Source organism: Bos mutus, chromosome 22, assembly GCF_027580195.1.
Source record: "Bos mutus isolate GX-2022 chromosome 22, NWIPB_WYAK_1.1, whole genome shotgun sequence".
In the NCBI taxonomy this organism is placed as follows: Eukaryota; Metazoa; Chordata; class Mammalia; order Artiodactyla; family Bovidae; genus Bos; species Bos mutus.
The window spans coordinates 3,104,485-3,130,142 of record NC_091638.1 but is presented as its reverse complement, the minus strand read 5'-3'; the positions used below and the strand labels follow the sequence as shown (position 1 = coordinate 3,130,142).

At 38.4% G+C, this 25,658-nt stretch overlaps 1 protein-coding gene across 1 annotated transcript in view; it reads right to left on the bottom strand.

The window, feature by feature from the left end:
* Positions 1 to 21,886, bottom strand: part of ZCWPW2 (zinc finger CW-type and PWWP domain containing 2) — an 81,018-nt gene extending 59,132 nt beyond the window's left edge. Inside the window, exons 1-3 of the mRNA XM_070360033.1 lie at positions 21,883 to 21,886; positions 20,992 to 21,370; positions 12,112 to 12,271 (exon numbers count right to left, since the gene is read on the bottom strand). Of these exons, the coding sequence (XP_070216134.1) occupies positions 12,112 to 12,271; positions 20,992 to 21,370; positions 21,883 to 21,886 (543 nt within the window). The remainder of the gene's footprint in view (positions 1 to 12,111; positions 12,272 to 20,991; positions 21,371 to 21,882) is intronic.
* Between the last annotated feature and the right edge of the window lie 3,772 nt (positions 21,887 to 25,658).

The following is a 25,658-nucleotide window of genomic DNA, read 5'->3' as shown; positions in this document are numbered from 1 at the left end:
TGTCTTCCTTAAATTGGATTTCCGCAATAGCAACCAGCAATCTTAACAGTAAGAACATTCTCATTCCTCTGATGCCAACTAGAAGATAGTCACAGGAACCTCTGTGCACTTCACATGCCTGGGCTTCGTAACACCTGCCTCCTCTGTTACCTGCCATCTTTAATACAGGTTCTGGATGATTTAGACAGCCCATTCAAATTATTGAGTCCTGGAAGCAATAATGGTTTCAAAATCATAAATAGGAATTTGCTTACTCTAATTCAGCCAGATTTTAAGATCAAAATAACTTAGGTCTCCCACATCCAAAAAAACTGAAAAGTATGAGCCAGTTGACCTCCCTTCCCCCCAACAAAGTTCCAGCTCTGTTTAGTCTGATCCCTTACATCAACTTCAAAGATAATACCAAGAATGCTATGAGTACTAGGGGAGAAATTAGGCAGAAAGGAAAGAATAAGAAAATGTGACAGTCAAACCTTTAAGGTGATTCCATTACTTGGTTTGACACATGCCTGAGCAGGTCCTGAACTTTGGGGAGGGGGAGGGGAAGGAAGTCAAGCAGCTTTAGGTAAAACAGCCCCAATGGACAAATTAGAAAACCCACAGGCTTCCAGCTAAGCTCTTCATTCATCTGGACTTTAACATGTGTTTTCTAAGTATTTTGAATATCTAAGTTTTTTTTCCTAACAAGATGGATAAACAACCACTGTATGTTGTTTTTAAAGGAGCCCTAGTCTAACATTTTGGGGCTTCCCTGGTGGCACAGTGGTAAAGAATCCACCAGCCAATGCAAGAGACACAAGAGATGTGAGTTCGATCCCTAGGTCAGGAAGATGCCCTGCAGTAGGAAATGGCAACCCACCCCAGTATTCCTGCCTGGGACATCCCATGGACAGAGGAGCCTGGCAGGCTACAGTCAGACACAGCTGACTGACTGAGCACATGCACATACATACACACACAGACTAACATTTCAGGCTGGTCTGTTATCTGGACTGATATCCCTTTTCATACAGCGAATACTTCTGTCATTTAATGTGTAGACCAGATTTTGAGAGACGAGAGAAAGAAAGAGGCCTCCGGCTACTTCAGCAATGAAAAAATCAGTCACCACCAAGAGAGAAACTATTTAAAGGGACAGGGTATCCAATACCACAGTTTTGCTGAAGCTTTGCCTTGCTTCTTTAGCACATGGACTCAAAAACATTAATAAAGCACACCAGGTTCCTCTCTCCATGGGATTTTCCAGGAAAGAATATTGGAGTGGGTTGCCATTTCCTATCCCAGGGGATATTCCGACCCAGGGATTGAACCTGCATCTCTTGCATCTCCTGCATTGGCAGACAGATTCTTTACCACTGTGCCACCTGAGAAGACTTATATTCCACAAGGTAAACACAATAAAAATAACACATGTTTTTATGTATCTCTTCTTTAGCTAATTGTAGTAAAGCAGAGCATAGGTATATGGGGAGACAATCTGCTACAGAGTGGTTCCTCAGACACTCCCCAGGATGCAGGTTCAGGAATACATATATAGACTACAGTGGGTCTTCGCTGCAGCTTGCAAGCTTCTCCTGTTGAGGCTTCTGAGGATCTAGACAGCATGGCTCAGTAGCTGCAGCACAGAGGCTTAGCTGCTCCACAGCCTTTGGGATCTTAGTTCCCTGACCAATGATCAAACCTGTGTCCTCAGCATTGGAAGGCTGATTCTTAATCACTGGACCACCAAGGAAATCCCTCAGGAATATACATTTTTAAAGAATTCTATAGGAGAATGTGATGATGAGTAAGTTTGGCAAACAAAACTAGAGTAAAACAAACAAACAACAACAAAAAACAAACCCTGGTATCAGGATACCAAAGTTTGCATTAATAATAACCAATTACTTCTAAGGTTACAAGGGAATGAAATAAATACTAAGTTTTAGTGACAGCCATGCAGAGGCCCAAGATCCTTGGCTAAGAATCAGTGCACTAAAGGTGAAGAGATCTGTCACATCTTTGTCCAACTTTGAAAAGCCCTGGCTAAAGATTAAGTTAATTAATCAAGTTGGCTGAATTAACACCAGGAGACCAATAAGAAGGGCTTTGTGATTTTCCAGTTTATAGATGATAGCTTATTACGAATTTGGTATGCTTGTAAAGATTAGAAACAGATGGTCCAATGTAAACCAAGCAGGCTGTCACATAATGCAAAAACCTGGAACTCGCAGTCAGAAGACCTGGGCTTGAGTCCCAGTTCTGCTGCTGTTTGACCTCAGGCAAGTCACCTAACGTGAGACCTAACTTCCTTAACAATAAACGAAAATCCCATGAGACAGCATACATTAAAAGGTACTTTATAAATTGTAAAGCAGTTTTTAAATGTTGGTTATCAATGTCATAAATGATCAGAATGTAAACATTTATCATATAGTCTCTGAAGTCCAAGAAAACAAGACAGAAACTGTTATCAACAACAGGGAGGAGCTGACTGTGTACTTTATGTCCAGAGCAGTTCTACTATTAATGAGTCCATTGTTGTTTGTATCCACTAATATATCCAGGGCTGCTTATGTAGTACGAAGTGTCAGGTACAATCTGAAGCACTTCACAAACAGTTTCTTTTTTTTTTTTTAACTTCCCAACTAGCTTGCAAGGTAGGTACTTTTCTCATTTTACACATAAGGGAATGGAGGCACTTGGTTTCGACACAAGTTCACAGAGCCAGTGAGTGAGAGAGCTGGCATTCACACACAGGCAGTTTGGCTCCAGAATTCATGGGCTCAGTGACTATAAAATGATATTTCACTAGAAGGCGATATCGTCACACAAACCTCAAAGATGATGTTATGAAGAGCTTGTAGGTCATTATCATAAGAAATAAATTGTGTTGAAAATGATAGGAAACTACCATCTGGCATTTTCTGTATTGGGTCATATTTACATTGCTTAGGAAAATTTTTTTCTAGGATTATTAATCAGGAGTTACAAACTTAAATCACCACTAGATACACAGTTAAAATGGTAAATTTTACATTACATGTATTTTATCACAATTAAAAAATAAAAACCTTAATTTATTGTGTACAATTTAAAGTATCTCACATACTTTTATCTCAAGCTGTAGAATTTTTATTTCACAAAAGTGAATGTATCCTTAAGTCCACAGCAAATGGGCATACACACATTTCACTGCTAAACTGATAATGGGCATCCCAGGTGGCTCAGTGGCAAAGAGTCCTCCTGCCAAGCAGGAGTCGTGGGTTTGATCCCTTGGTCAGAAAGATCCCCTGAAGAAGGAAACAGTAACCCACTCCAATATTACAACAATAAAAATGACAGTGAAGTAGCCGTAATATATTGATAAACAAACCACAGGAAGTGAGTGTTGGGTCAACTGATAACTTTTAAGGTCTGTGAAATCTCCAGGGCCACTGTCTCCTAGGGTTCTGGCCAGGCTGCCTGCTGCAGCTGGGATGTTAAATACAAGAGGGAGAAAGGGTTTAAATCATGTGTTCATTTGCTCTGATACCTAAAACAGTCAGGCTTGGTTTAAAGGATCTCAAGACATGAGCCTAAAAGAGTTAACATTCTTGGCTGCTGTTTTCTACTCCACATTTGCTTGTTTTTTAGGGAATATGTGTTTGTGGGAAAACAAATGTTGTATTTATTACAGACAGATGCTCAGATTCTATTTAAAAATAGAATCACACAAGCAGGTGGGAGAGCCAGGAGAAGAGGATGGTTAAATATGTGACACAATCAGCTCATATACTGTGAGCTGAACAAAATGGGAAGGAAGTGGTAGTTCTGGAATTTATTTTCAAAGTTAGTTTAATCTGCACTGTTTAGGGTTTTGCCTGAGTCACAGACTGTTCCTAGTAACTGGTCAGAAGATACTTTTTTTAAAGTGGACAAATTAAAGAAAAGAGAAGTTAATACATAAATTGTAGACTTTCAGTTCCATGGTTTTGAGTTTTGGACATCACCATTCCTTGAAGCATCAAACAGTTACTCTGCAACCTTTTACTAATTTAACAAGCTCAACAGAAACATCTCATTATACGGCAGCTTTATTTCATAAGGGATTAAATTACTCATAAGGGATTAAATTACCTTGAAGACAATTTAGTGAGACTTATATTTTGGTTTAAAAACAATAATCTGACTCTGGTTTCTTTAACAGAAAATAAGCACTTCTAGAAAGTTGAGAATTCCTTAGGAAAGATTATTGCTGTCTGCTGAAGAACATGAGAAAGCTGGCTGTTGTTTAATACATTTTTCCTGCATTTGATGATGGGAAAGGTAGCCCCTCTGTTCCTTCCTTTATCAACTGAGTAAAGTTGGTCATATTATGTGCATTTGGACTTTTAACTTCAGTACAAGTTCACAGCTCTCTAAATTCATAAGAGATGAAGTTGAGAGATGACAGAAGTGAATTCAAGAATTTATTTGGAGCAGCAAAGTCAGCATATACAAATATGACTGAATCAAAGAGACAGAATAGAGATACAGGAAAAAAAACTGGTTTTATTCAGTTGCAAAGAACATAAAAGATAATATTTCCTAGTCTCCTTCCAAATTCCATCAGAGAAAACTAAAGTATTCTTGAGGCATTGCTGATACTGGGGACAATTCATTCACCAAGAAGTCAGATTAAGAAGGCTCTAACCTATGTCCTGCTCTCAAGAAGTCTCACCACTTTTTTCACACTAAAGTAGAAAAGCACCACAGCAATGACCACTTCCAGTCATGTGCTGAAAAATCAAAGAATAACATGATCACTTAGCCCTCAGTTCAGTTCAGTTGCTCAGTCGTGTCCGACTCTTTGCAACCCCATGAATTGCAGCACGCCAGGCCTCCCCCTATCTCTGTCAATTTTGGGGAGGAAGGTATTGGCTGATAAAAAAAACACTAAAATCATGTTATCTTTCACATAAAATCTTAGTCAGAAGAAAAGATATTATTCTCCACCTTACTATTCTTGGTAAAAAAATTTTTTTGGTACTCTCTCCTGTAGATGTGGGTTTCCAGGAAGAAGAAATAAATAATGTAACCTGTATTTCACCTGTACTTCCAATGACAGCATGAACTAATGTTTATTAAAAGCCTACTATATGATAAGCACCATGCTAAGTGCTTTACACATGTAACCTCAGTTAACCCTATGACAACTCCATGAAGCATCTACTATTATAACTTCCATTTTAAGATGAGGTGTGTGGGACTGGTAAAAGGTAAATGACTTGCTTCAGGAATGACTTGCTTCAGGAAAAACATCTAGTAAGCAGACAGCCAACCTTCAAACCCAAAGGACTGGGTTCTAGAGCCTGCCTTTTAATCACTATGACAACTTCATTCTTCTCCTAATACATTTCAATGAGTTTTCTTGGCAGATTATTCACAAATAATTCATACCTATAAAAACATGTTCTAATTCCCTTAAACTTTCTTCAGGTCAAAAATTAAAGGATGCTTAGAAAACAAGCAAACAAACAAAAATCTTAATCCAATAATACCAAAATTACAACATATTTTATACTAAATATGGAATCAGAATGATAAAAATTTACTGAGAGTTTGGTAGCTATAACAGCTTATTTGCCAACAGGAACATGGTGCAAACACACACACACATATGTACACTTTTTTTCTGGCAAATGTGGCTTTCCACAGACAGCAAGCTAAATAAATTTGTATCCTGTTTTACTTCATTACTCTAAGAGCAAAATGCTGCCTGATGATCTAGTTATAAACTAATTTGCTAATCCTTTTTAAAGACTACATTCTTAGAGTTTGAATCCTAATAAAATCTGAGAAGCAAAACACTTGCTCAAATAGATGCTAATCTAGACATGTCAAATGACTATTGCAATTGTAATTTGAAAACAGCAAGAGTTCTGCTTGGCCACTAGTCCTGCAAAGGGGAACATCAAGCAGCAAATAAAAAACAAGTCGACCAGAAACTGCCATCATTCAACACGCATATTAGGATTAAAAGGTGAAAATGTTCCTCATTTATTAGGTGCAAATGTGGAAAACATTCAACAATAAATTAGGCTGATGCTTATGCATGTGCAAGCTGGTAAGGCGTAAAACAGAAGAATGGACTTTGGGGTTAGACACACTGGCACCAGGCACTGCCCCGTCCCCCAGCAGCTGCCTGGCCTTGGGTCAGACACGCAGCCTGACTCAGCTCCTGCATACGGCAACAGTGATGATGCCTGCTTCACGGGTGCCGTGCGCCTTTAAATACTACATTTATTATAACAAATGCAGTGTTTTATTATAATATGTATATCTAAGTGTATTACATATACATATGATACATTATTGCATTATATTATTATACAAGGATCCACCCAGTCCCTGACCTACGGTATGGATTCAGATCCATAACTGCTATTCATGGGCCTGTTTGGTTTTTGGAGTCACTGCAGTACATGCTGACAATCAGAGCCCTCCACTGGGGGACATTTACTGGACCAAATTTACATTCAGTGTATCATCACTGGTGGTAATTTCTATCCATATGTTTATCATAATACAGGAAAGAAACCAAAGTATTTGATAAATTACCATACGTGCTAAGTTGCTACGGCTGTGACTGACTCTTTGCAACCCTATGAACTGTAGCCCACTAGCCTCTTCTGTCCATGGGATTCTCCAGGCAAGAATAATGGAGTGGGTGGCCAAGCTCTCCACCTGGGGATCTTCCCAACGCAGGGATCAAACTCGCATTTCCTGCAGCTCCTTCACTGCAGGTGGATTCTTTACCACTGAGTCATTGGTGAAGCCCCTAAATTACTATAGGTTGTGTTATTTCTATTTACAGACTGGGAGAAATTAAGAGTAATGTGACCTCAGTCATCTGGCCATATTCTGAAGAGTACTGAAGCTTCAGGAATGCTTCTTCTAAAGATACAGGTTACAAAGAACTGTAACATCCTCTCTGCTATCATTAATTATCTGTCAGAATAATCCTAGGGACTTAACATAGGCCAGTTTATTTCTTCTTCACACTGCACATCTGTTATTTGTTGGCAGTGGAGGCCTTTGCGAAGAGTAGTCCAGGGATCCAGGCTGAGAGAGCAGCAAACCAAAATTTCAAACATTATCAGTCATGGAGCCACAAGACAGAAGTCTACAGGATGTTGCACTGGACACAATCATATGCTCAGATATTCCTCACTCACTCATAACTCTTTGGCCTCACCCTGCACAAGAGTATCAGACATGCATCTCTACTTTATAACAGGGAGGCAGAAACCTGGAACACTTTGGTAAACAGTATTAATGACCACCCCAATCAGGAAGCAAAATTCTAGGAGTTGTGGAGCACATGTTTAGCAATACCACATTGCTCCCTTTTCATTTCCCTGCAAAACACAGGCAGCTCCACACTACCAAATGGCATCTAATACCCAAAGAAGTGCTTGCACATCTACAGGTATATCCTCCACAGAGAAGACAGCAGACTGTTGAAATACATAGCCAAAAAAAATCCACTCACATCATGGACGAAAAAAGTTAAATTTTACCACAAGAGCCTCCCAGCACCAGGAGTGCAATACTTAATTTTCTTGGCAGTATAAAGAACTAGAAAAGTGTAATCCAAACAGGCATTGCACTGTTTATAATAGCCAGGACGTGGAAGCAACCTAGATGTCCATCAGCAGAAGAATGGATAAGAAAGCTATGACACATATACACAATGGAGTATTACTCAGCCATTAAAAAGAATACATTTGAATCAGTTCTAATGAGGTGGATGAAACTGGAGCCTGTTATACAGAATGAAGTAAGCCAGAAAGAAAAACACCAATACAGTATACTAATGCATATATATGGAATTTAGAAAAATGGTAACAATAACCCTGTGTACGAGACAGCAAAAAGAGACACTGATGTATAGAACAGTCTTATGGACTCTGTTGAGAGGGAGAGGGTGGGAAGATTTGGGAGAATGGCATTGAAACATGTATAATATCATGTATGAAACGAGTTGCCAGTCCAGGTTCGATGCACGATACTGGATGCTTGGGGCTGGTGCACTGGAATGACCCAGAGGGATGGTATGGGGAGGGAGGAGGGTTCAGGATGGGGAACACATGTATACCTGTGGCAGATTCATTTCGATATTTGGCAAAACTAATACAATATTGTAAAGTTTAAAAATAAAAAAAAAAAAACAAACAGGCATGGTTAGAGTACATTATTTATGTCCAGTAATAACCTATAAGATAGATGATCAACTAAAACATGCTATAAATATTACATTTAAATTATACATCAGTTTTATCAGCAATATCTATAAATTATGTATAGTGTTGAATAACCAGTATGACTTAAAGCTTTGTTCAGAAAAACTCTGATTTCTGGGTTAGACATGTGAGGCTATGGCAGTCGGCATCATCTCCAGGAAAACCAAAGTGAAAGACTAACAAACGAAGTAGGAGAAAGGCGTCCTGAAACAGTGAGCCATGACCACAGTTATATCACTGCACTAGCAGAGATAAACCAAGGACTTCTCAGGTGGCTCAGGGGTAAAGAAACCAGCCAATGCAGAAGTAGGAGATGCAGGTTTGATCCCTAAGTCAAGAAGATCTCCTGGAGGAAGAAATGGCAACCCACTCCAATATTCTTGCTTGGAAAATCCCACGGACAGAGGAGCCTGAAGGGCCATAGTCCATGGAGTCGCAAAGAGTCAGACACGACTGAATGACTAAGCGTGCACACAGAAATAAACCAACAAAACTCTGATGCCTCAAGTTGAGAAAACTTAGTGCTTCTCTCTCTCTCTGTCTCCCTCTGAAACGCACATCAGATTCATCTGAGGGACCTGGCCTTAATCCAAGACCTTCTAATTTAAGTGATCCAGTAGAACACAGTGCTAGCACTGCTGTGTTTTGCTGTTATTTTTGTTGTTGTTATCACTTTATAAAGCCTTCTAATGCAAAGCCAGGCTTAAGAAATGCTAAACTAAGTCATGTAGTCTATCGAGCAAAAGAATAAATTTGCAAGTAGTAGGTTCTGCAGACATGGACCTACTAAATATAAAAGAAAAAACATTTGTGCTAATTGGGGAATGAATTGTACTCCATGCATTAACTCTAATAGTTATCTAGCACATGTCATGTCTATATTCTCTGAGTAATTACCAGAGTGACATGTATTCTGCATATATACCATAAGGGAATCAATGTTTTTTTAAAAAGGGGGAAGGGGATTTCACCTATCTTTACTGATTTTCTAGTAAGTTAAAAAATAAAATGTATGACTAAACTAACATAAGTTACAAATACAGAATCTAAATATGGCCTTCAACTTTTTTTCTAAAATATATTGCAGTATATCGATGAGTAATTTTATTTAATGGGGAAAAGTTTATCAACCGTACATTCATATACATATTCATTCACAGCAACAGAGCTCTGTTGTGCTTTCAACAATGAAATTAATGTCAGTGGTCCCATAAACGTAACAACTTTCTAGTGACTACCAAAAAAAAAAAAAAAAAAGCAAAAGCCTAGACAAACATGAAGTAAAGGAGAATAGTTAACATTTTCAGAATCTAAAATGAAAAAATATTCTATTTTCTCATAAATGCATATACTGTCTTTCTAGAAGAGACTCTCCCACCATAAAACACACACAAAATAGATATAATCCACAGTCAGTGAAAACTCTGAAATAGTATTTAATCACTTGTTAAACTAAGCTGATACAAATAAGGAGAAATTAATGTTGAAATAATATATGAAGTAAGATGTAGTCAATTTGAGCAGTGAGAGCTATACATGCTTATCATTGTTTGTCTGCTTTTAGAAAAGGAGCTGAGATGGTAAGTGTAATGTGCAACCATTCTCCATCTCTTCTACAAAAATCCTGAAGAAGGTCTATATTGTTTAATACATGTTATTTTCATGTGAGTGATATTTTTATGGGGGCACAAGTGTGAATTTAGTATCTGGATCGATGGAGTACAGTGCAGACACAGTATCTGGGGAGGAAGGAGCCCCAGTGAAGAGAGGACATAATGCATTAAATTCCTGGCAAGTCTAGGCAACTGAAGTGCAGGTTGCAGTCAGTACTATCTCCATCTCCAAGGGACAGGGATATCTCAGTCACCCCTGGGTATTACGTAGTTTGATGTTATTCATTTTGAAATGATTTCTTATATGGATGACTTTTGACCATTTTCCTATCATGGTTGTCAGCATTTCCTGAGCTGACCTCTTTCCTTTCTGCTCCCTGATTTTTCATTGGAATAATGAGGTGTCAATCATCTGTGAGTCTCCTTTCTGGCAAGTGGAGATCCTTAGGTAGCCAGGAGTAGGGGATCTGAGCACATCAGGACAGCCGGGCATGTGCCAACTGAGGTAAAGGGAAACTAAAATTTCAGTCTTGAAAGAAGAGACTCACAGAAGAAGGCATTCTCATTTTATCAGCTCCAAGAAAGGACAGGAAGAAGAAGACACAAACAAGAAGAGAGTAAGAGATAAGAGCCTATAGGTAGGTACTGTGAATCACAGCAGAGGCAAGAGCCTTCCCAGAGTCCATGGGTACCCAGGGAGTTATTCACCCAGGCACCAGAGACATGAAACAAATGCTTTATTTTTTTCTGTCCTCATTCTTGCTTTAGGAACCTGTTTAATTTAAGCACCCTGAATTCCTGGTATTTGCAAAATTTTTTAAGTTTGCTTTAATGTTTTCAGACCTTATTATGGGTTCTTATTCTTGAGTTTAGTTTTGTTTTGCAGCAGATTTTTTCCTTGTCCCAGGGACCAATGGTATGCTCACTGGAATCCGACTACTTAAATTTATCCTGACAGAACTCAAATCCTGAGAGTAACGCTAGTTCAGACAACTAAAAATACACATTGATTTTTTAAAAATTTATTCATTTTTTAAAGGAAGGTTAGCTGTTTTACAGAATTTTGTTGTTTTCTGTCTACACTTTGATTTTTTACATATGTTTAAATATAATTTTTGAAGAATGCTCTGCTCTTTATCACACTTGTCAAACATTTGGGACTCTAAGTTCTGCTCCATGAGAAGCTGGAAGGCTTCTGTGTCTTTTAGAAAAGGGGAGGGGCACAGAGGGAGAACATTCCCCTCTGTCTCCTGAGGGTGTCCGCAGAAGTGCCCAGGCAACAAGTGAGTGGAGAGGTGCCTCATACAACATGACTGGCTCACAGCCACCAAAAAGGAATGCATGTGGTGTTATTCCACACAAACATTTCTACTGAGTCAGCCTTCCCTACCCACTGCTTTTAAGCTGAAAGGAACAAAGATACAGTATGGTCAGAGATTCAGTAAAGTCCCTCAGCAAGTACCTCAAATTTCCACAGATTTACATATACTGTGGACTAAATGGCATGTCATAAATGTACATACATTTATATGTATATCTGAATATATATATACTTCTCACTCTACAATAGGAACCATCCAAATTGAATCAAAGGCATTCATATTTTTGACATCTACTTTTTAATCAGATTTCTAATGAAAGCATAGTTTGCAGATGGAAAGTTTCAGTATTAGAATACAGATATAGATAATTGAATTAATTTATAATAACTAAACCAAACCCATGAAAATAGGTTCAATTCACTTACTCTCATCAACTTGAGAATTCAGTCTATTTATTAATTGCAGACTGTGTTTTAAAAAGTTTAAAAAGAATAAAAAAATACTGAAGGAGTTAGTATAATGAAATATTCTGTTTGAAATTTGAAAAAATCTGGTTGCATTCCATAATTAATCTTTCCTGTGAGCTAGGGCTATAACTTAAGAGTTTTCTCAAGAGAACTGAAAAATTATCGAATGATAATCTTAAAACTGTTTCAAAAGGCAATTATAGAGAGCGCTCTGTTGATTTATACTATATAGCCATTAGAGAAATAAAATTTAAAACTACCTCGTAGCTATTTTTATATTCATACTTTCTTTGAAAAGGCTGTTTTAAAAATACCAATATTCAAGTTTAAACAAATAGTACATACTATTCTGTTCATATAAACATAAAAGTAAAAAACTATATACCTTTTAGGATATGAGAGAAAATAGTCATCATTAAAAACAAGTAGAAGAAGAATAAAGTTTTGACATTACTGTACCTACCTTTAACGTGATACTATAATGTCCGACAAACTCCGCATCTATCCATGTTCTCGAATGTGGATCACCCAGGAATTCTACGTGATATTGTTCAACATCTCCATCCAGGTCATGGGTCACATACTTCCCTTTAAAAGGGTCAGGGCAAAGTATCCCTGGCCAACTTTCAAAAGAAAATATTTTTAATTATTTTCATGTTTTAAAAAGGGCAGACATTAATACATCTATCACAATCATCTGTCAAACTTCCTCCTTTGAATTTTAATAACTTTTTTACAAATTTTAAACATATTCATACTTTAGTCTTTTAAGTAGAATATTCAAATGATACAAGTAATCAGTTGTATCTCTGTAAATATAGAAAGTTTTCAAACAGTCACATACTGAAGATATTCATAAGATGTGAGAAGAAAGAATCATGAGACAAAAGAATGATTTCCAGGGTCGCTAAGAGACATTGAGGCACTGCTAACAGTAAAGTTTGCCAACAAAGGTCCGTCTAGTCAAGGCTATGGTTTTTCCAGTGGTCATGTATGGATGTGAGAGTTGGACTGTGAAGAAAGCTGAGCACTGAAGAATTGATGCTTTTGAACTGCGGTGTTGGGGAAGACTCTCGAGAGTCCCTTGGACTGCAAGGAGATCCAACCAGTCCATTCTGAAGGAGATCAGTCCTGAGTGTTCTTTGGAAGGAATGATGCTGAAGGTGAAACTCCAGTACTTTGGCCACCTCATGCGAAGAGTTGACTCATTGGAAAAGACTCTGATGCTGGGAGGGATTGAGGGCAGGAGGAGAAGGGGATGACAGAGGATGAGATGGCTGGATGGCATCACTGACTCGATGGATGTGAGTTGGAGTGAACTCCGGGAGTTGGTGATGGACAGAGGCCTGGCGTGCTGCGATTCATGGGGTCACAAAGAGTTGGACATGACTGAGCGACTGAACTGAACTGAACAGTAAAGTTAAGAGAAAAAGAGTCATCAGATTCATGGCAGGCTTGAATCAACTCTCACCAATTGTAATGATTCACTACTAAAATGTTAACCCACTGACTTGGTAGGAGAGAGCTAGCAATCTGTGAACCAGGATGCCAAAGGGGACTGGTGACTCAGGCTGTGCTGACACTGGACGGTGTAGCAACTTTGGGAAAAGTGGAAACAAAAGCAGCAGTTCTGCTTTTACCCTCCCACCACAGCAGTTGTCCTCCCCACCACATATGTTCCATCGGCAGTGACCAAATGGTACACATCCTCAATACTGCAAATCCGAGAGTGGGCAGCCATTCCCTTCTCCAGGGGATCTTCCCAACCCAGGGATCAGACCCATGTCTCCCACATTGCAGGTGGATTCTTTACCGCCTGAACCACCAGGGAAGACTGTGAATAACATTTATCCTTCACTAAAAACAAATCTCTAGGGGTGTGTTCTTTCATGACACAACCTTCAGAAATTCCTTGATACAGTTCAGTTTCCCACTTGGCAAAAACAGCATATACATCCACTAAGTTTTAGCCTTTTTACCAATCACAGAAGACTCTGACCTACTGCTCAGAGAATAAAGAAGGAAGATCAGCAAGCTGTGATTAAGGAATGCATGTGTGTGTGCTCAGTCACTTCAACTGTATCTGATTCTTAGTGACCCCATGGACTGTAGCTCGCCAGGCTCCTCTGTCCAAGGAATTCTCTAGGCAAGCATACTGGAATGTGTAGCCTTTCCCTTCAAGGGATCTTCCCAACCCAGGGATCGAACCCACATTTCCTGTGGCTCCTGAACTGCAGGCAGATTCTTCACTGCTGAGCCACTGGGGAAGCCTGTGACTAAGGGATGCACAGTAGCAATCTGACTAAACTTTACAGATCAAGATTCAAAATATGCATGGCTAATACACCCAAGCATACAAAAACTGTACAATTATCAAGTTCTTCAGTTTGCAGTACTGCAGAGCAAGAAAGGCAGTGAAGTTCAAGTTAGAAGGCCCAGTTTCTTGTTCTGCCTTGTACCAGACATGAGGCCTCTAGCAGGTAACTAGGCCTTACTGTCACTCTAGGTCCTCACTGTGCTGTTTCAAAGTTCCAAAAACATACACTTTACACATTTTGGGGTTTTACAAATTAAAATATTATAAAGTACCATCATTATGGACTGAATTATGTCATCCTACCAACCCATATGGCAACCCACTCCAGTATTCTTGCCTGAAAAATCCCACTGACAAAGAAGTCTGGTGGGCTACAGTCCACGGGGTCACAAAGAGTCGGGCATGACTGAGAGACCTGACTTTCCCTTTCACCAACCCAAATTCATATGTCAAAGTCCTGACTCCCAGGATCTCAGAATGTGACTCTATTTAGAGATAGGGTCTAGCAACCAAGTTAAAAGGCAGGCCCTAATCCAACATGACTAGTTTCCTTATAAAAAAGAAGGTTAGGATCTAGACACACACAGAGGACAGACCACAAGAAGACAAAAAGAGAGACTCTCCCACAAGCCAAGAGAAGCCTCAGAAGAAATCAACCCTGCTGACACCCTGACCTCAGACTTCTAGCCCCTGGAATTGTGAGAAAACAAGGGCTAGAGAATGAAAGGGCTTGGATAGCTCAAGTGGTAAAGAATCTTCTGTCTATAATGCAGGAGATGTGGGTTAGATCCCCAGGTTGGGAAGATCCTTTGGAGAAGGAAATGGCAACCCACTCCAGTATTCTTGCCTGGGAAATCCCATGGACGGAGGAGCCTGGTGGGCTACAGCCAACAGGGTTGCAAAGAGTCGGACACGACTGAGGACACACGGACACGACAGAGAATGAAAAACTAAGTCCAACAACCTGACATCCAAAGAAGTTGAATACTTGGGAAGAAGTGGAAATGATAATGGAAAGTCAAGTGAGAGTTCAGAACCTAAATGAAGAGGACCATCGGGTCACCAGGCTCACATCACAGCATCTTACCGGTAGTTGGCAACTCGTACTGGACTGTGCTTAAGAGATAAACTTGAGTTCAATTTATATTTTAAACATATTTTAGAAATCTACATTTCTGAAGGAGTCCACTCAAAAGAAGACTTCAACAGGTAGATAAATGACTGAGAATGAGTGACAGCTGCAATGGAGACACCCAACTTACAAGAAATCAAGGAACAAGTGGGTCCTTCAACATGATCAATACCTATTTTAAAAGTAACTCAACTGTGATTGTTACATTCTATTTGTATAAACTCTTTATAAAACATAAGGGGTTCATGTTTAATATTAGGTGATTTGCACCTCACTGAATTTTTAAAAAGGATTACTACCAACCCAATACAAAATTATAAGCAGTACCTACTCCATTCACTTTAAAATAATCTCAGAAATGGATTTCTTATATTTAACACATGAAAGAAGGGATGACCCAGAGGCATGGTATAGGGAGGGAGGTGGGAAGAGGGTTCAGGATGGGGAACACGTGTACACCCATGGCGGATTCATGTTGATGTATGGCAAAACCAATACAATATTGTAAAATAATTAGCCTCCAATTAAAATAAATAAATTTTTTTTTAAAAAAGAAATATTTGGCAGTTTTTATGTGTTAGATGAGCTGCTACTTTTCTGACACAAATTCTGATACTATTTTTTAAGTGAAATCTATTGGGTCCAAGAGTATTCAATTTAATTACTCTATAAAATATAAAGAGATGACTTCTAAAAAGAATTAGATGCCAACAGAAAAGCTTCTGTTCATTACTTGAAATATATTACAGAAAATACTGAGTACTGATTTGAAGATGAATTATGAAAAGCATTATCAAATGTCCAAATAACTTGGGCACTTTCAGGTGATGCAAAGGAATTATCTGACTCCAAGTCTGCATATCTCAGCTAAAACAGAATGTACCGAACTGTAGGGAAAGCTGAGCAGAGGCAATAGATGTAGAAAACATGATTACTTCTCTCCAGCTGCTACATCCATCATCTGCTCTGATTTGCTGTGACTGAAGAAAGAAGCTGATGTCCAGTTTCACCCTCACTCTGACCTCAATCTGAGTTCCAGAACTGTCGATGCTGATAGTGCACTGTGCACTTCTGCTTCCTGGTTTTTCGTGTTCATATCAAGAAGAAATTCTGAAGTGCTGTGTGGGGGCTGGAAGGTGGACAGGGAAAGTAAGAGTCAACAACCCAAGGGAAGGACATCAGAATTACAAGGGAAAACGAACAGTCAGTCTCAGAGCCTGTGGGCGGTGGAAGGTAAAATACACAAACACAGCAAGGTCAGACAGACATTGGGTATTGAAATCCACTTGCAGCAAGAAGTGGGAAACTTAGGCAGCACAAGAAATTTCAAAAGAACAGAAAATATATCACAAAGAAACTGATGTTTTATACTTTCCTTATCCGGTGGAAATGATCTAAGATAGCTACTGCCTGCAACAGAAGTTGAAGCTTAAGCATGATATTGGCTGCCATATATTTATAACCAATGAGAAGAAATAAATACATTTTTCAAACTGTAGTCTGGATGTTTAAGGAGATAGCAAATTTTACTTGAGCTCATCCTTAATCTATAGGAAACAAAATGGATGAGTTGGAATCATCATTAACTTACTGTTATATTTGCCAAGAAATCTCTTTACTGTACCTAACAGCAGGGACCAATGGGAAAAGGAAATTTCTCATGTCTACACATACACACACATATTTACATACAAAAGTATATAAGTATGCAAATAATAAGTAATCAAATAATATTTTATAATACTATTAATAAAAAGATGTAATAGAGATCTCATTTATGAATGAATACATGTGTGTGTGCTAAGTCTTCAGTCTTGTCAGACTCTGCGGACTATAGCCTACCAGGCTTCTCTGTCCATGGGACTCTCCAGGCAAGAATACTGTAGTGGGTTGCTGTGCCCTCCTCCAGGGGATCTTCCCAACCCTGGGATCAAACTCAGGTTTCTTACATCTGCTGCACTGGCAGACAGGTTCTTTACCACTAGCGCCACCTGGGAAGCCCTAAAATATACACTATATCTAAAAAGTAACACTGGATTGGCTTGCTAACTTACAGACAGAATTGAACTGTTTAGCCCATAGTATTTAGAATGCAAATATATTTTCTTTAATTTTCATATTTATGAGAAATCTTTGCAAAACGTCTGTGTAAAATGCCTAGCTTCTGCTTGACATTGTATTTTCCTATACTGAGATATGAAGTTCTTTTTAACCTTTAATTTCTTTGCTCTTTCTAAGATTTCTTAAACATTATAGCTTTCTCTTCCTAGCAGTGAAGACAGCCCCATCCTCAAGCTGAAGTGGGCATAACTCAGAGGAAAGAGACTGCATAAGTATTTTTATAAGTGTGTGTTACTGTATGATGTAGCGACAAATATGACTATTACCATTAGATTTTTCATGGAGCTTGACCACAGACAAAGAAAGTGATGTTCTCCTAACTATTATTTGCTTTTATTATACAGTGATTAAGCAGGCATTTCTTGATTCTGTATCAATTTCTCTTTAGCTTTTTTAGCTTTATAGGAGAGTGTGAACTATTCTGAGAAAGAGTAACTCCAAGATGTTGATAAGACTGAGTTCTGAGCCTTCAGTTAGGGGTAAGGGCAAAGGCTAACAATTAACACACATAATGCTACACTGCCAAGTGTCTCTGTAGCCAGTTGACTGGTCTTCCCATTTGAAATTTCAGTATCTATATTTCTTAATTAAGAACTGATGTTTGGCTATGTGAAGAGGAACTAAAAAGCCTCTTGATGAAAGTGAAAGAGGAGACTGAAAAAGTTGGCTTAAAGCTCAACATTCAGAAAACGAAGATCATGGCATCCGGTCCCATCACTTCATGGAAAATAGATGGGGAAACAGTGGAAACAGTGTCAGACTTTACTTTTTTGGGCTCCAAAATCACTGCAGATGGTGACTACAGCCATGAAATTAAAAGACGCTTACTCCTTGGAAGGAAAGTTATGACCAACCTAGATAGCATATTCAAAAGCAGAGACATTACTTTGCAAACAAAGGTTCATCTAGTCAAGGCTATGGTTTTTCCTGTAGTCATGTATGGATGTGAGAGTTGGATTGTGAAGAAGGCTGAGCGCCGAAGAATTGATGCTTTTGAACTGTGGTGTTGGAGAAGACTCTTGAGAGTCCCTTGGACTGCAAGGAGATCCAACCAGTCCATTCTGAAGGAGATCAGCCCTGGGATTTCTTTGGAAGGAATGATGCTAAAGCTGAAACTCCAGTACTTTGGCCACCTCATGCAAAGAGCTGACTCACTGGAAAAGACTCTGATGCTGGGAGGGATTGGGGGCAGGAGGAGAAGGGGACGACAGAGGATGAGATGGCTGGATGGCATCACTGACTCAATGGACGTGAGTCTGAGTGAACTCCAGGAGTTGGTGATGGACAGGGAGGCCTGGCGTGCTGCGATTCATGGGGTCACAGAGAGTCGGACATGACTGAGCGACTGAACTGAACTGAACCGAACTGACTGCAATTTATCCTGTTACCATCTTTCTATGTATTTGTGGTACTGAATAAGCAATAAAGCAATAGATTTGAGTTTCCTAGTCTGTACTTTAAGTCTGTGTTCATTTGTAGTTAGTTTATAAAGAAGAATTTATGTGACTGCATAGCAAAATGTATTTTACTCTTTCCAGTAAGCAAGAAGGTGGGTATAGCTGTATTTTGCAGCATTTTGATGGTCTTAATCACAGATTAGAGGTAATTTAGGGACTGGAGTAAAACATGCTTCATTCGTATTTCAAACTCTAACCCTCAGTTATAAGCACAAAACTGCAAAAGAAATTCCTAATCAAATTTCTAATGTAATATTTCAGACATAGTGACAAGATTCAAATCCATTTCTTGAATTAGAATTACTGAACCTTCAGAATTTCCATTAGTAAATATAAATGCTCTGCTTTCAAAATGTTAGAGATATGAAAAATAGCATGGGACTACAAATACCTTCATAAGTAACTTCAAAAATAAGTGCTCATATTCACACCTTTAAAAACATTTGTTCTTACATAACTCTAGCTCCTCTTAAAGACCATCCTATTATTACATGGGATTCCCTTGTGACTTAGTGGTAAAAAAAACTTGCCCGCCAATGCAAGAGATGCAGATTCAGTCTCTGGGTCAGGAAGATCCCCTAGAGAATGAAATGGCAACCCACTTCAGTATTGTTGACTGGAAAATCCCATGGACATAGGACTCTGGCAGGCTACAATCCATGGGGTCACAAAGAGTTGGACACGACTTAACAACTAAACAACAACAACAATTATATATGTATAAACTATATATCTATCAATTAATATATGCACATATCAATTAACATACATGTATTTTTAAACAATATTTCACATTTGATCCCTAGAAAAACTCTCAGTAACAAAAGGTACATATTTGAGAGACTTCCACATCTGGAAAGATATTAAGTATATTGGTTTGCTAAGGCTGCCATAGAAAATTATCACAGACTGGGTAGCTTACAAACAGAAATTTATTCTCCCACAGTCTTAAAGGCCAGAAGTCGCAGATCAAGGTATCAGCTGGGCTGGTTTTCCTGGAGGCCTCTCCCAGGGTTGCAGATGCTGTCTTCTCAAGGGCTGTGCTCTGCACACGGCCCTGGTTGTCTACTGTGTACTTGAAGTTTCTCTTCTTACAGGAACACCAGTCAGATTGGATGAGGGCCTCTTTTAACTTAACCACCTCTTTAAAGGCTCTCATTCCAAATACAGTCTCATTCCGAGGTTAGGGATTTAGCACACGGCCTTTAGGGGGAACCACAATCCGGTCCGTAACAGGAAGTGATAGAGTAGGAGCGCGCTTCTCGGTGTTGCCTTGGAGACCTCTTGTGTGTGTTCTGTGTTGTGTGTTAGATGAGCCCATCACAGTCTCCGTAGGAAAGCAAACATCTAACATTTTTCATGGCGAATCACTGAATACAAATGAAAACAAAGTGATAGGAGAAAAGGAAGATTTGAAAAGAGAAGGGGCAAAACTCTTGAAAGAAATTTTAAATTTTTCAATAAAGACTGAACTAGAAGAACACAAGAACTGGTAACTCCTTCAGAAAAATAACATATGGAAAGGGAAAATACATAAATTTCAAAGATGAAAACTCCTGAAGAAAAAGTAATACCAAAGCTCACCAGAGAAGATTCACCATCAGTACTACAGGGATCCAAACATACAATCAAAGCAATGAAACTGAATAAACTAGTTATAATTTAAGAAAAACGTAATCGAGATGAAAAGACTTGAAACTGCACACTGAAAATGCCCATTGCATACTAGAGAAATCAACCCAGAATGGGAAACATGGAGCTATAAAATAGTAAATGTACAAAAATCAGAAGAAAAAAGATCTTTTAAGCATCTAGGCAATAATTAAAGAATGTAAATTTTTTTCAAGATAGGCCACATTGGGCCATAAAACAAGATTCAGTGAAACAGACTACAAGAGATTTAAATTAGAACTCAATAACAATATTTTTTAAATCCCGTATTTGGTCATTTAAAAACACAATTCTAATAACTCATTTCAAAGAAAAAAATCACAAACTGAATTGTAATAAAACAAAGCATATTAAAATTTGTGGGATATAACTAAAGCAGTGCTTAAAGAGAAATTTATAGCTTTAATTGCCCATATCTGGAAGAAAAAAAGATATGAATCAGTTATCTAAGTCTCCAATTTAAGAAACTAGACAAAGAAGAATTAAACCCAAACAAGTCAGGGAAAGAATAACAGTGAGATCAGAAAACAATAAATAAGTTAGACAACAACAGAGAAGTTGATTGTTTGAAAAGTTTTGAAAGTTAATAAACTTAGCAAGACTATACCTCAAAAGTTTATTAGAAAACACCAACAAAAATCTTACCTTGGCCAATTCTTTAATTTTACCAAAACCAGGCTTCCAAGAGGCAGCTGTGAATAGACGATCTTATATCCACTTTGATGAAGCTGAGACTCTTCAGGAAAGTCTTCTTCAGAAACAGAGCACTTATTGTACTTTGAGTCAGTGTTCATGAAGCAGTACCATGGTTCACTGTGATTGACTTTGGCTTTATCCTCATTTGATAACAGTCTCCATTTCAAACAACTTTCATTCTCACATTGAACCCACACTTTGTTTATATACATGTTGTTTTCCACTGAGGAATCCATTGCCATATTACAACATTCTATTATCTTACTATCAAATTTTCCTTTTTCCGTAAGTGCATTTAACCTAGAAAATAAGAGGAAAATAACAGAATAAAGATTTCAGGGGATAAGGAGAGAAAGCTCAGGCCAAAATCCGAGAAGTAGCTCTTTTATACTTTGTTTGCGCACCTCTTCCCTGTAAACGTTGAACGTGTCGTGTTTCCACCCACCCAGAGACAAAGGAAGAAAACAGAAGCCTCAGTCATTCTGGTCATAAAATGCTCCCAAATTAAAAATAAGGAAAGTATGATGGAGCAGAAAAGGGGTACAGGTTAACTATAATATCTATTCCACTACTCCTCAGTATGCATCTAATAGATACCCAGTACTTTTGCCGTTGTTGTTGTTGTTGTTTAGCCGCTAAGTCGTGTCTGACTCTTTGCGACCCCATGGACTGTAGCCCGCCACGCTCCTCTGCCCATGGGATTTCCCAGGCAAGAATGCTAGAGTGGGTTGCTATTTCCTTTTCCAGGGGATCTTCCTGACCTAGGGATTGAACCTGCATCTCCTGCATCACAGGCAGCTTCTTTACTGCTAAGCCACCATAATAAGAGGTAAATCTTACCCATTGCGGATTCTGGGCCAGATACTATTCAATGCACACCACTCATATAGCCTTCCCGACAACCTCAGTGTGACCATTTTTAGAGAGAAAATGAAAGCCAAGGAAAGTCAAGTTATTTGTTCAAGGTCCCACAGCTAGTACATGATATAGTTGGGATTTAAAGTCAGGCAGTTCCCTAATTCTGCAATCTTATCCACTAGGTAGTATTGCCTCTTGGGTATATGGTGTATACAGTGTAGAATTGATCCCTTTCTAATTCTGAAGAAAACTAAAGGTAGCAAAATATTTCACCATATGAAAATGTGAAATTTTTTAAAAATTAAAGGAATATTTTGCTTATGTAGTTTTGCCTTTTATTATTAATTCAAGTGATTTTATTTACTATTAATTCAAGACATTAGAATTATATAAGTTCCTAACTGCCAGCTTTAATAATAAGTTATGTGTATATTAAAATAATTAATATAGGTAAAATATAAGTAAAACTAATTATTAGTAACTTACTTTGAAATACAAACCTATTTTTAGAAAAAGACTTGCATATACTATATTGATAAATTAGTAGACCACCACTGGGGCTTCCTAGGTGGCTCAGTGGTAAACAATCTGCTGCCAGTGCAGGAGACAAAAGAGATGCAAGAGACGGAGAATCGATCCTTGGGTTGGGAAGATCCCCTAGAGTAGGAAATGGTAACCCACTCCAGTATTCTTGCTTGGAAAATTCCATGGACAGAGGAGCCTGGCAGGCTACAGTCTATGGGGTCGCAAAGAGTCTGACATTACTGAGCACACATACATTGAACATCACTATCCAAGTATGGATAATCAGTCTATCACTATCCACTATCATTATCCACTATCCAACACTAACCAAGTTCAGTGGTTCAGTCGTGTCAGACTCTTTGCAACCCCCATGGACTGCAGCACTGCCAGGCTTCCCTGTCCATCACCAACTCCCAGAGCTTGCAAAACTCATGTCCATTGAGTTGGTGATGCCATCCAACCATCTCATCCTCTGTTGTCCCTTCCTCCTCCTGCCTTCAGTCTTTCCCACCATCACGGTCTTTTCCAGTGAGTCAGTTCTTCCCATCAGGTGGCCAAAGTATTGGAGTTTCAGGTTCAGCATCAGTCCTTTCAATGAATATTCAGGACTGATTTCCTTTAGGACAGACTGGTTTGATCTCCTTTCAGTCCAAGGGACTCTCAAGAGTCTTCTCCAGTACCACAGTTCAAAAGCATCAATTATTTGGCACTCAGCTTCCTTTATAGTCCAACTCTCACATCCATACATGACTACTGGAAAAACCATAGCTTTGACTAGATGGACCTTTATTGACAAAGTATGTCTCTGCTTTTTAATATGCTATCTAGGTTGGTCATAACTTTTCTTCCAAGGAGTAAGCATCTTTTAATTTCATGGCTGCAATCACCATCTACAGTGACTTTGGAGCCCAGAAAAATAAAAGTCAGCCACTGTTTCCCCATCTATTTGCCATGAAGTGATGACTGGATGCCATGATCTTAGTTTTCTGAATGTTGAGTTTTAAGCCAGATTTTTTCACTCTCCTCTTTCACCTTTAATTAATAGCTGTACTTTATTCTTTCCTTCCTTCTACTTTCTTTGGGTGTTCTTTGTTGAGCTTATCTTTCTCTTTTTGAGTTGATGCTTCATTTTATGTCTTTTTTAAACTTCATTAATTTTATTATATTTTGGTAAGTACTCTTAGTATGAGATCTACCCTTTTAATAATTTTAAAGTGCATTTAAAGAGTACTGCTGACTATGGGTAGAATGTCGTATAGCAGATCTCTATCATTTACTCATCTTTCTTACTTAAAACTTTATGCCTGCTAATTTAGAACTCCCTACTTTCCCATTTTCCTCACCCGTGGAAATCATTGCACTGTTTGATTATATGAATTTGATTATTTTAGATATCACATATAAGTGGAATCACACAGTATTTGTCTTTCTGTGACTGGCTTATTTCATTTAGCATAATGTCCCCCAGGTTAATCCATGTTGTTGCATGTTGCAGAACATTCTCCTCATTTAAGGCTGAACAGCATTCCATTGTATGTTTTCTTTATTTGTCCGTTAATTAACACTTAGGTTGGTTCCATATCTTGGCTACTGTAAATAGTACTGCTATAAACATGGGAGTACTAATATGTCTTGGAGATTCTGATTTCAGTTATCATAGATAAATACCCAGAAGTGGGGTAGCTGAATCATATAGTAGTTATATTTTTAATTTTTTGAGGAGACCTCCCTCCATATTGTTTTCCATAGCACCAGCAGCATTTTGTATTCCCACCTACAAGTTTCCAGTGTATTCACATCCTCATCAATCTCTATTGTCTTTTGACTTTTTGATAACAGCCATCCTAACAGGTGTGAAATGATAACTAATTGTGATTTTGATTTGCATTTCCCTGATGATTAGTGATGTGAAGGATCTTTTCATATACCCAATGGCCATATAGCTTCTTTAGAAAAATGGCCCATTTTAAGATTTAAATGTTTTTATTGTGTCAGTTGTATGAGTTCCTTATATATTTTGGATATTAATCCCTTTTAAAAATGTTTACAAATATTTTCTCCCATTCTGTAGGCTACTTTTCATTTAACTAATTGTCTCTCTTGCTACAAAGAAACAGTTTAATTTAATGTAGTCCTTCCTGCTTTTGGAGAAGGCAATGGCACCCCATTCCAGTACTCTTGCCTGGAAAATCCCATGGACGGAGGAGCCTGGTAGGCTGCAGTCCATGAGGTCATAAGAGTCGGACACGACTGAGCGACTTCACTTCCACTTTTCATTTTCATTGGAGAAGGAAATGGCAACCCACTCCAGTGTTCTCGCCTGGAGAATCCTAGGGACAGAGGAGCCTGGTAGGAGGCCGTCTATGGGGTAGCACAGAGTCGGACACGACTGAAGTGACTTAGCATCAGCAGCAGCCGTCCTGCTTTATTTTTACTTTTGTTGCCTATGCTTTTGGTGTCAGATCCAAAGAATCATTGATAAAATCAATCTCAAGAAACTTTTCCTATAAGTTTCCTTCTAGGAGTTTTACAGTTTGGTTTTACATTTGTCTTTAATCCAAAAATAAATTTCAAGTTTATTTTTGTGCACAGTTTAAGTTAAGGATCCAATTTCATTCTTTTGCATATGAACATCCAGTTTTCCAAGACAATTTAATGAAGGGACTATCTTTTCCCCATTCAGTACCTTTGTTTAAAACTGGTTGACCTCTATATACCTGGGTTTATTTCTGGTCTATGTACTCTGTTCCACTGATCTGTGTCTGTTTTTAATGCTGATACTATACCCCTTCGATTACTACAATTTTGTAAAATAGTTTGAAACCAGGAAGTAGAATGCCTCCAACTTTTCTCTTCTTGTTCAAGATTGCTTAGCTTTTTGGAGTTTTATGGTTACATACAAATTTTAGCATTTTTTCTATTTCTGTGAAAATGCCACTGGAATTTTGATAGGGATTGAACTGAACCTATAGATTACTTTGGGTTGTATGGGTATTTTAACAATATAAATTCTTCTAATCTATTAATATGGATATCTTTCCACTTATTTTTGCCTTCTGTTTCTTTCATCTATGTTTTACAGTTTTCAGTTTATAGATCTTTCACCTTTTTGATTAACTTTCAGTTCAGTTCAGTTACTCAGTTGTGTCCAACTCTTTGTGACCCCATGAATCACAGCACTCCAGTCTTCCCTGTCCATCACCAACTCCTGGAGTTCACCATGTCCATCATGT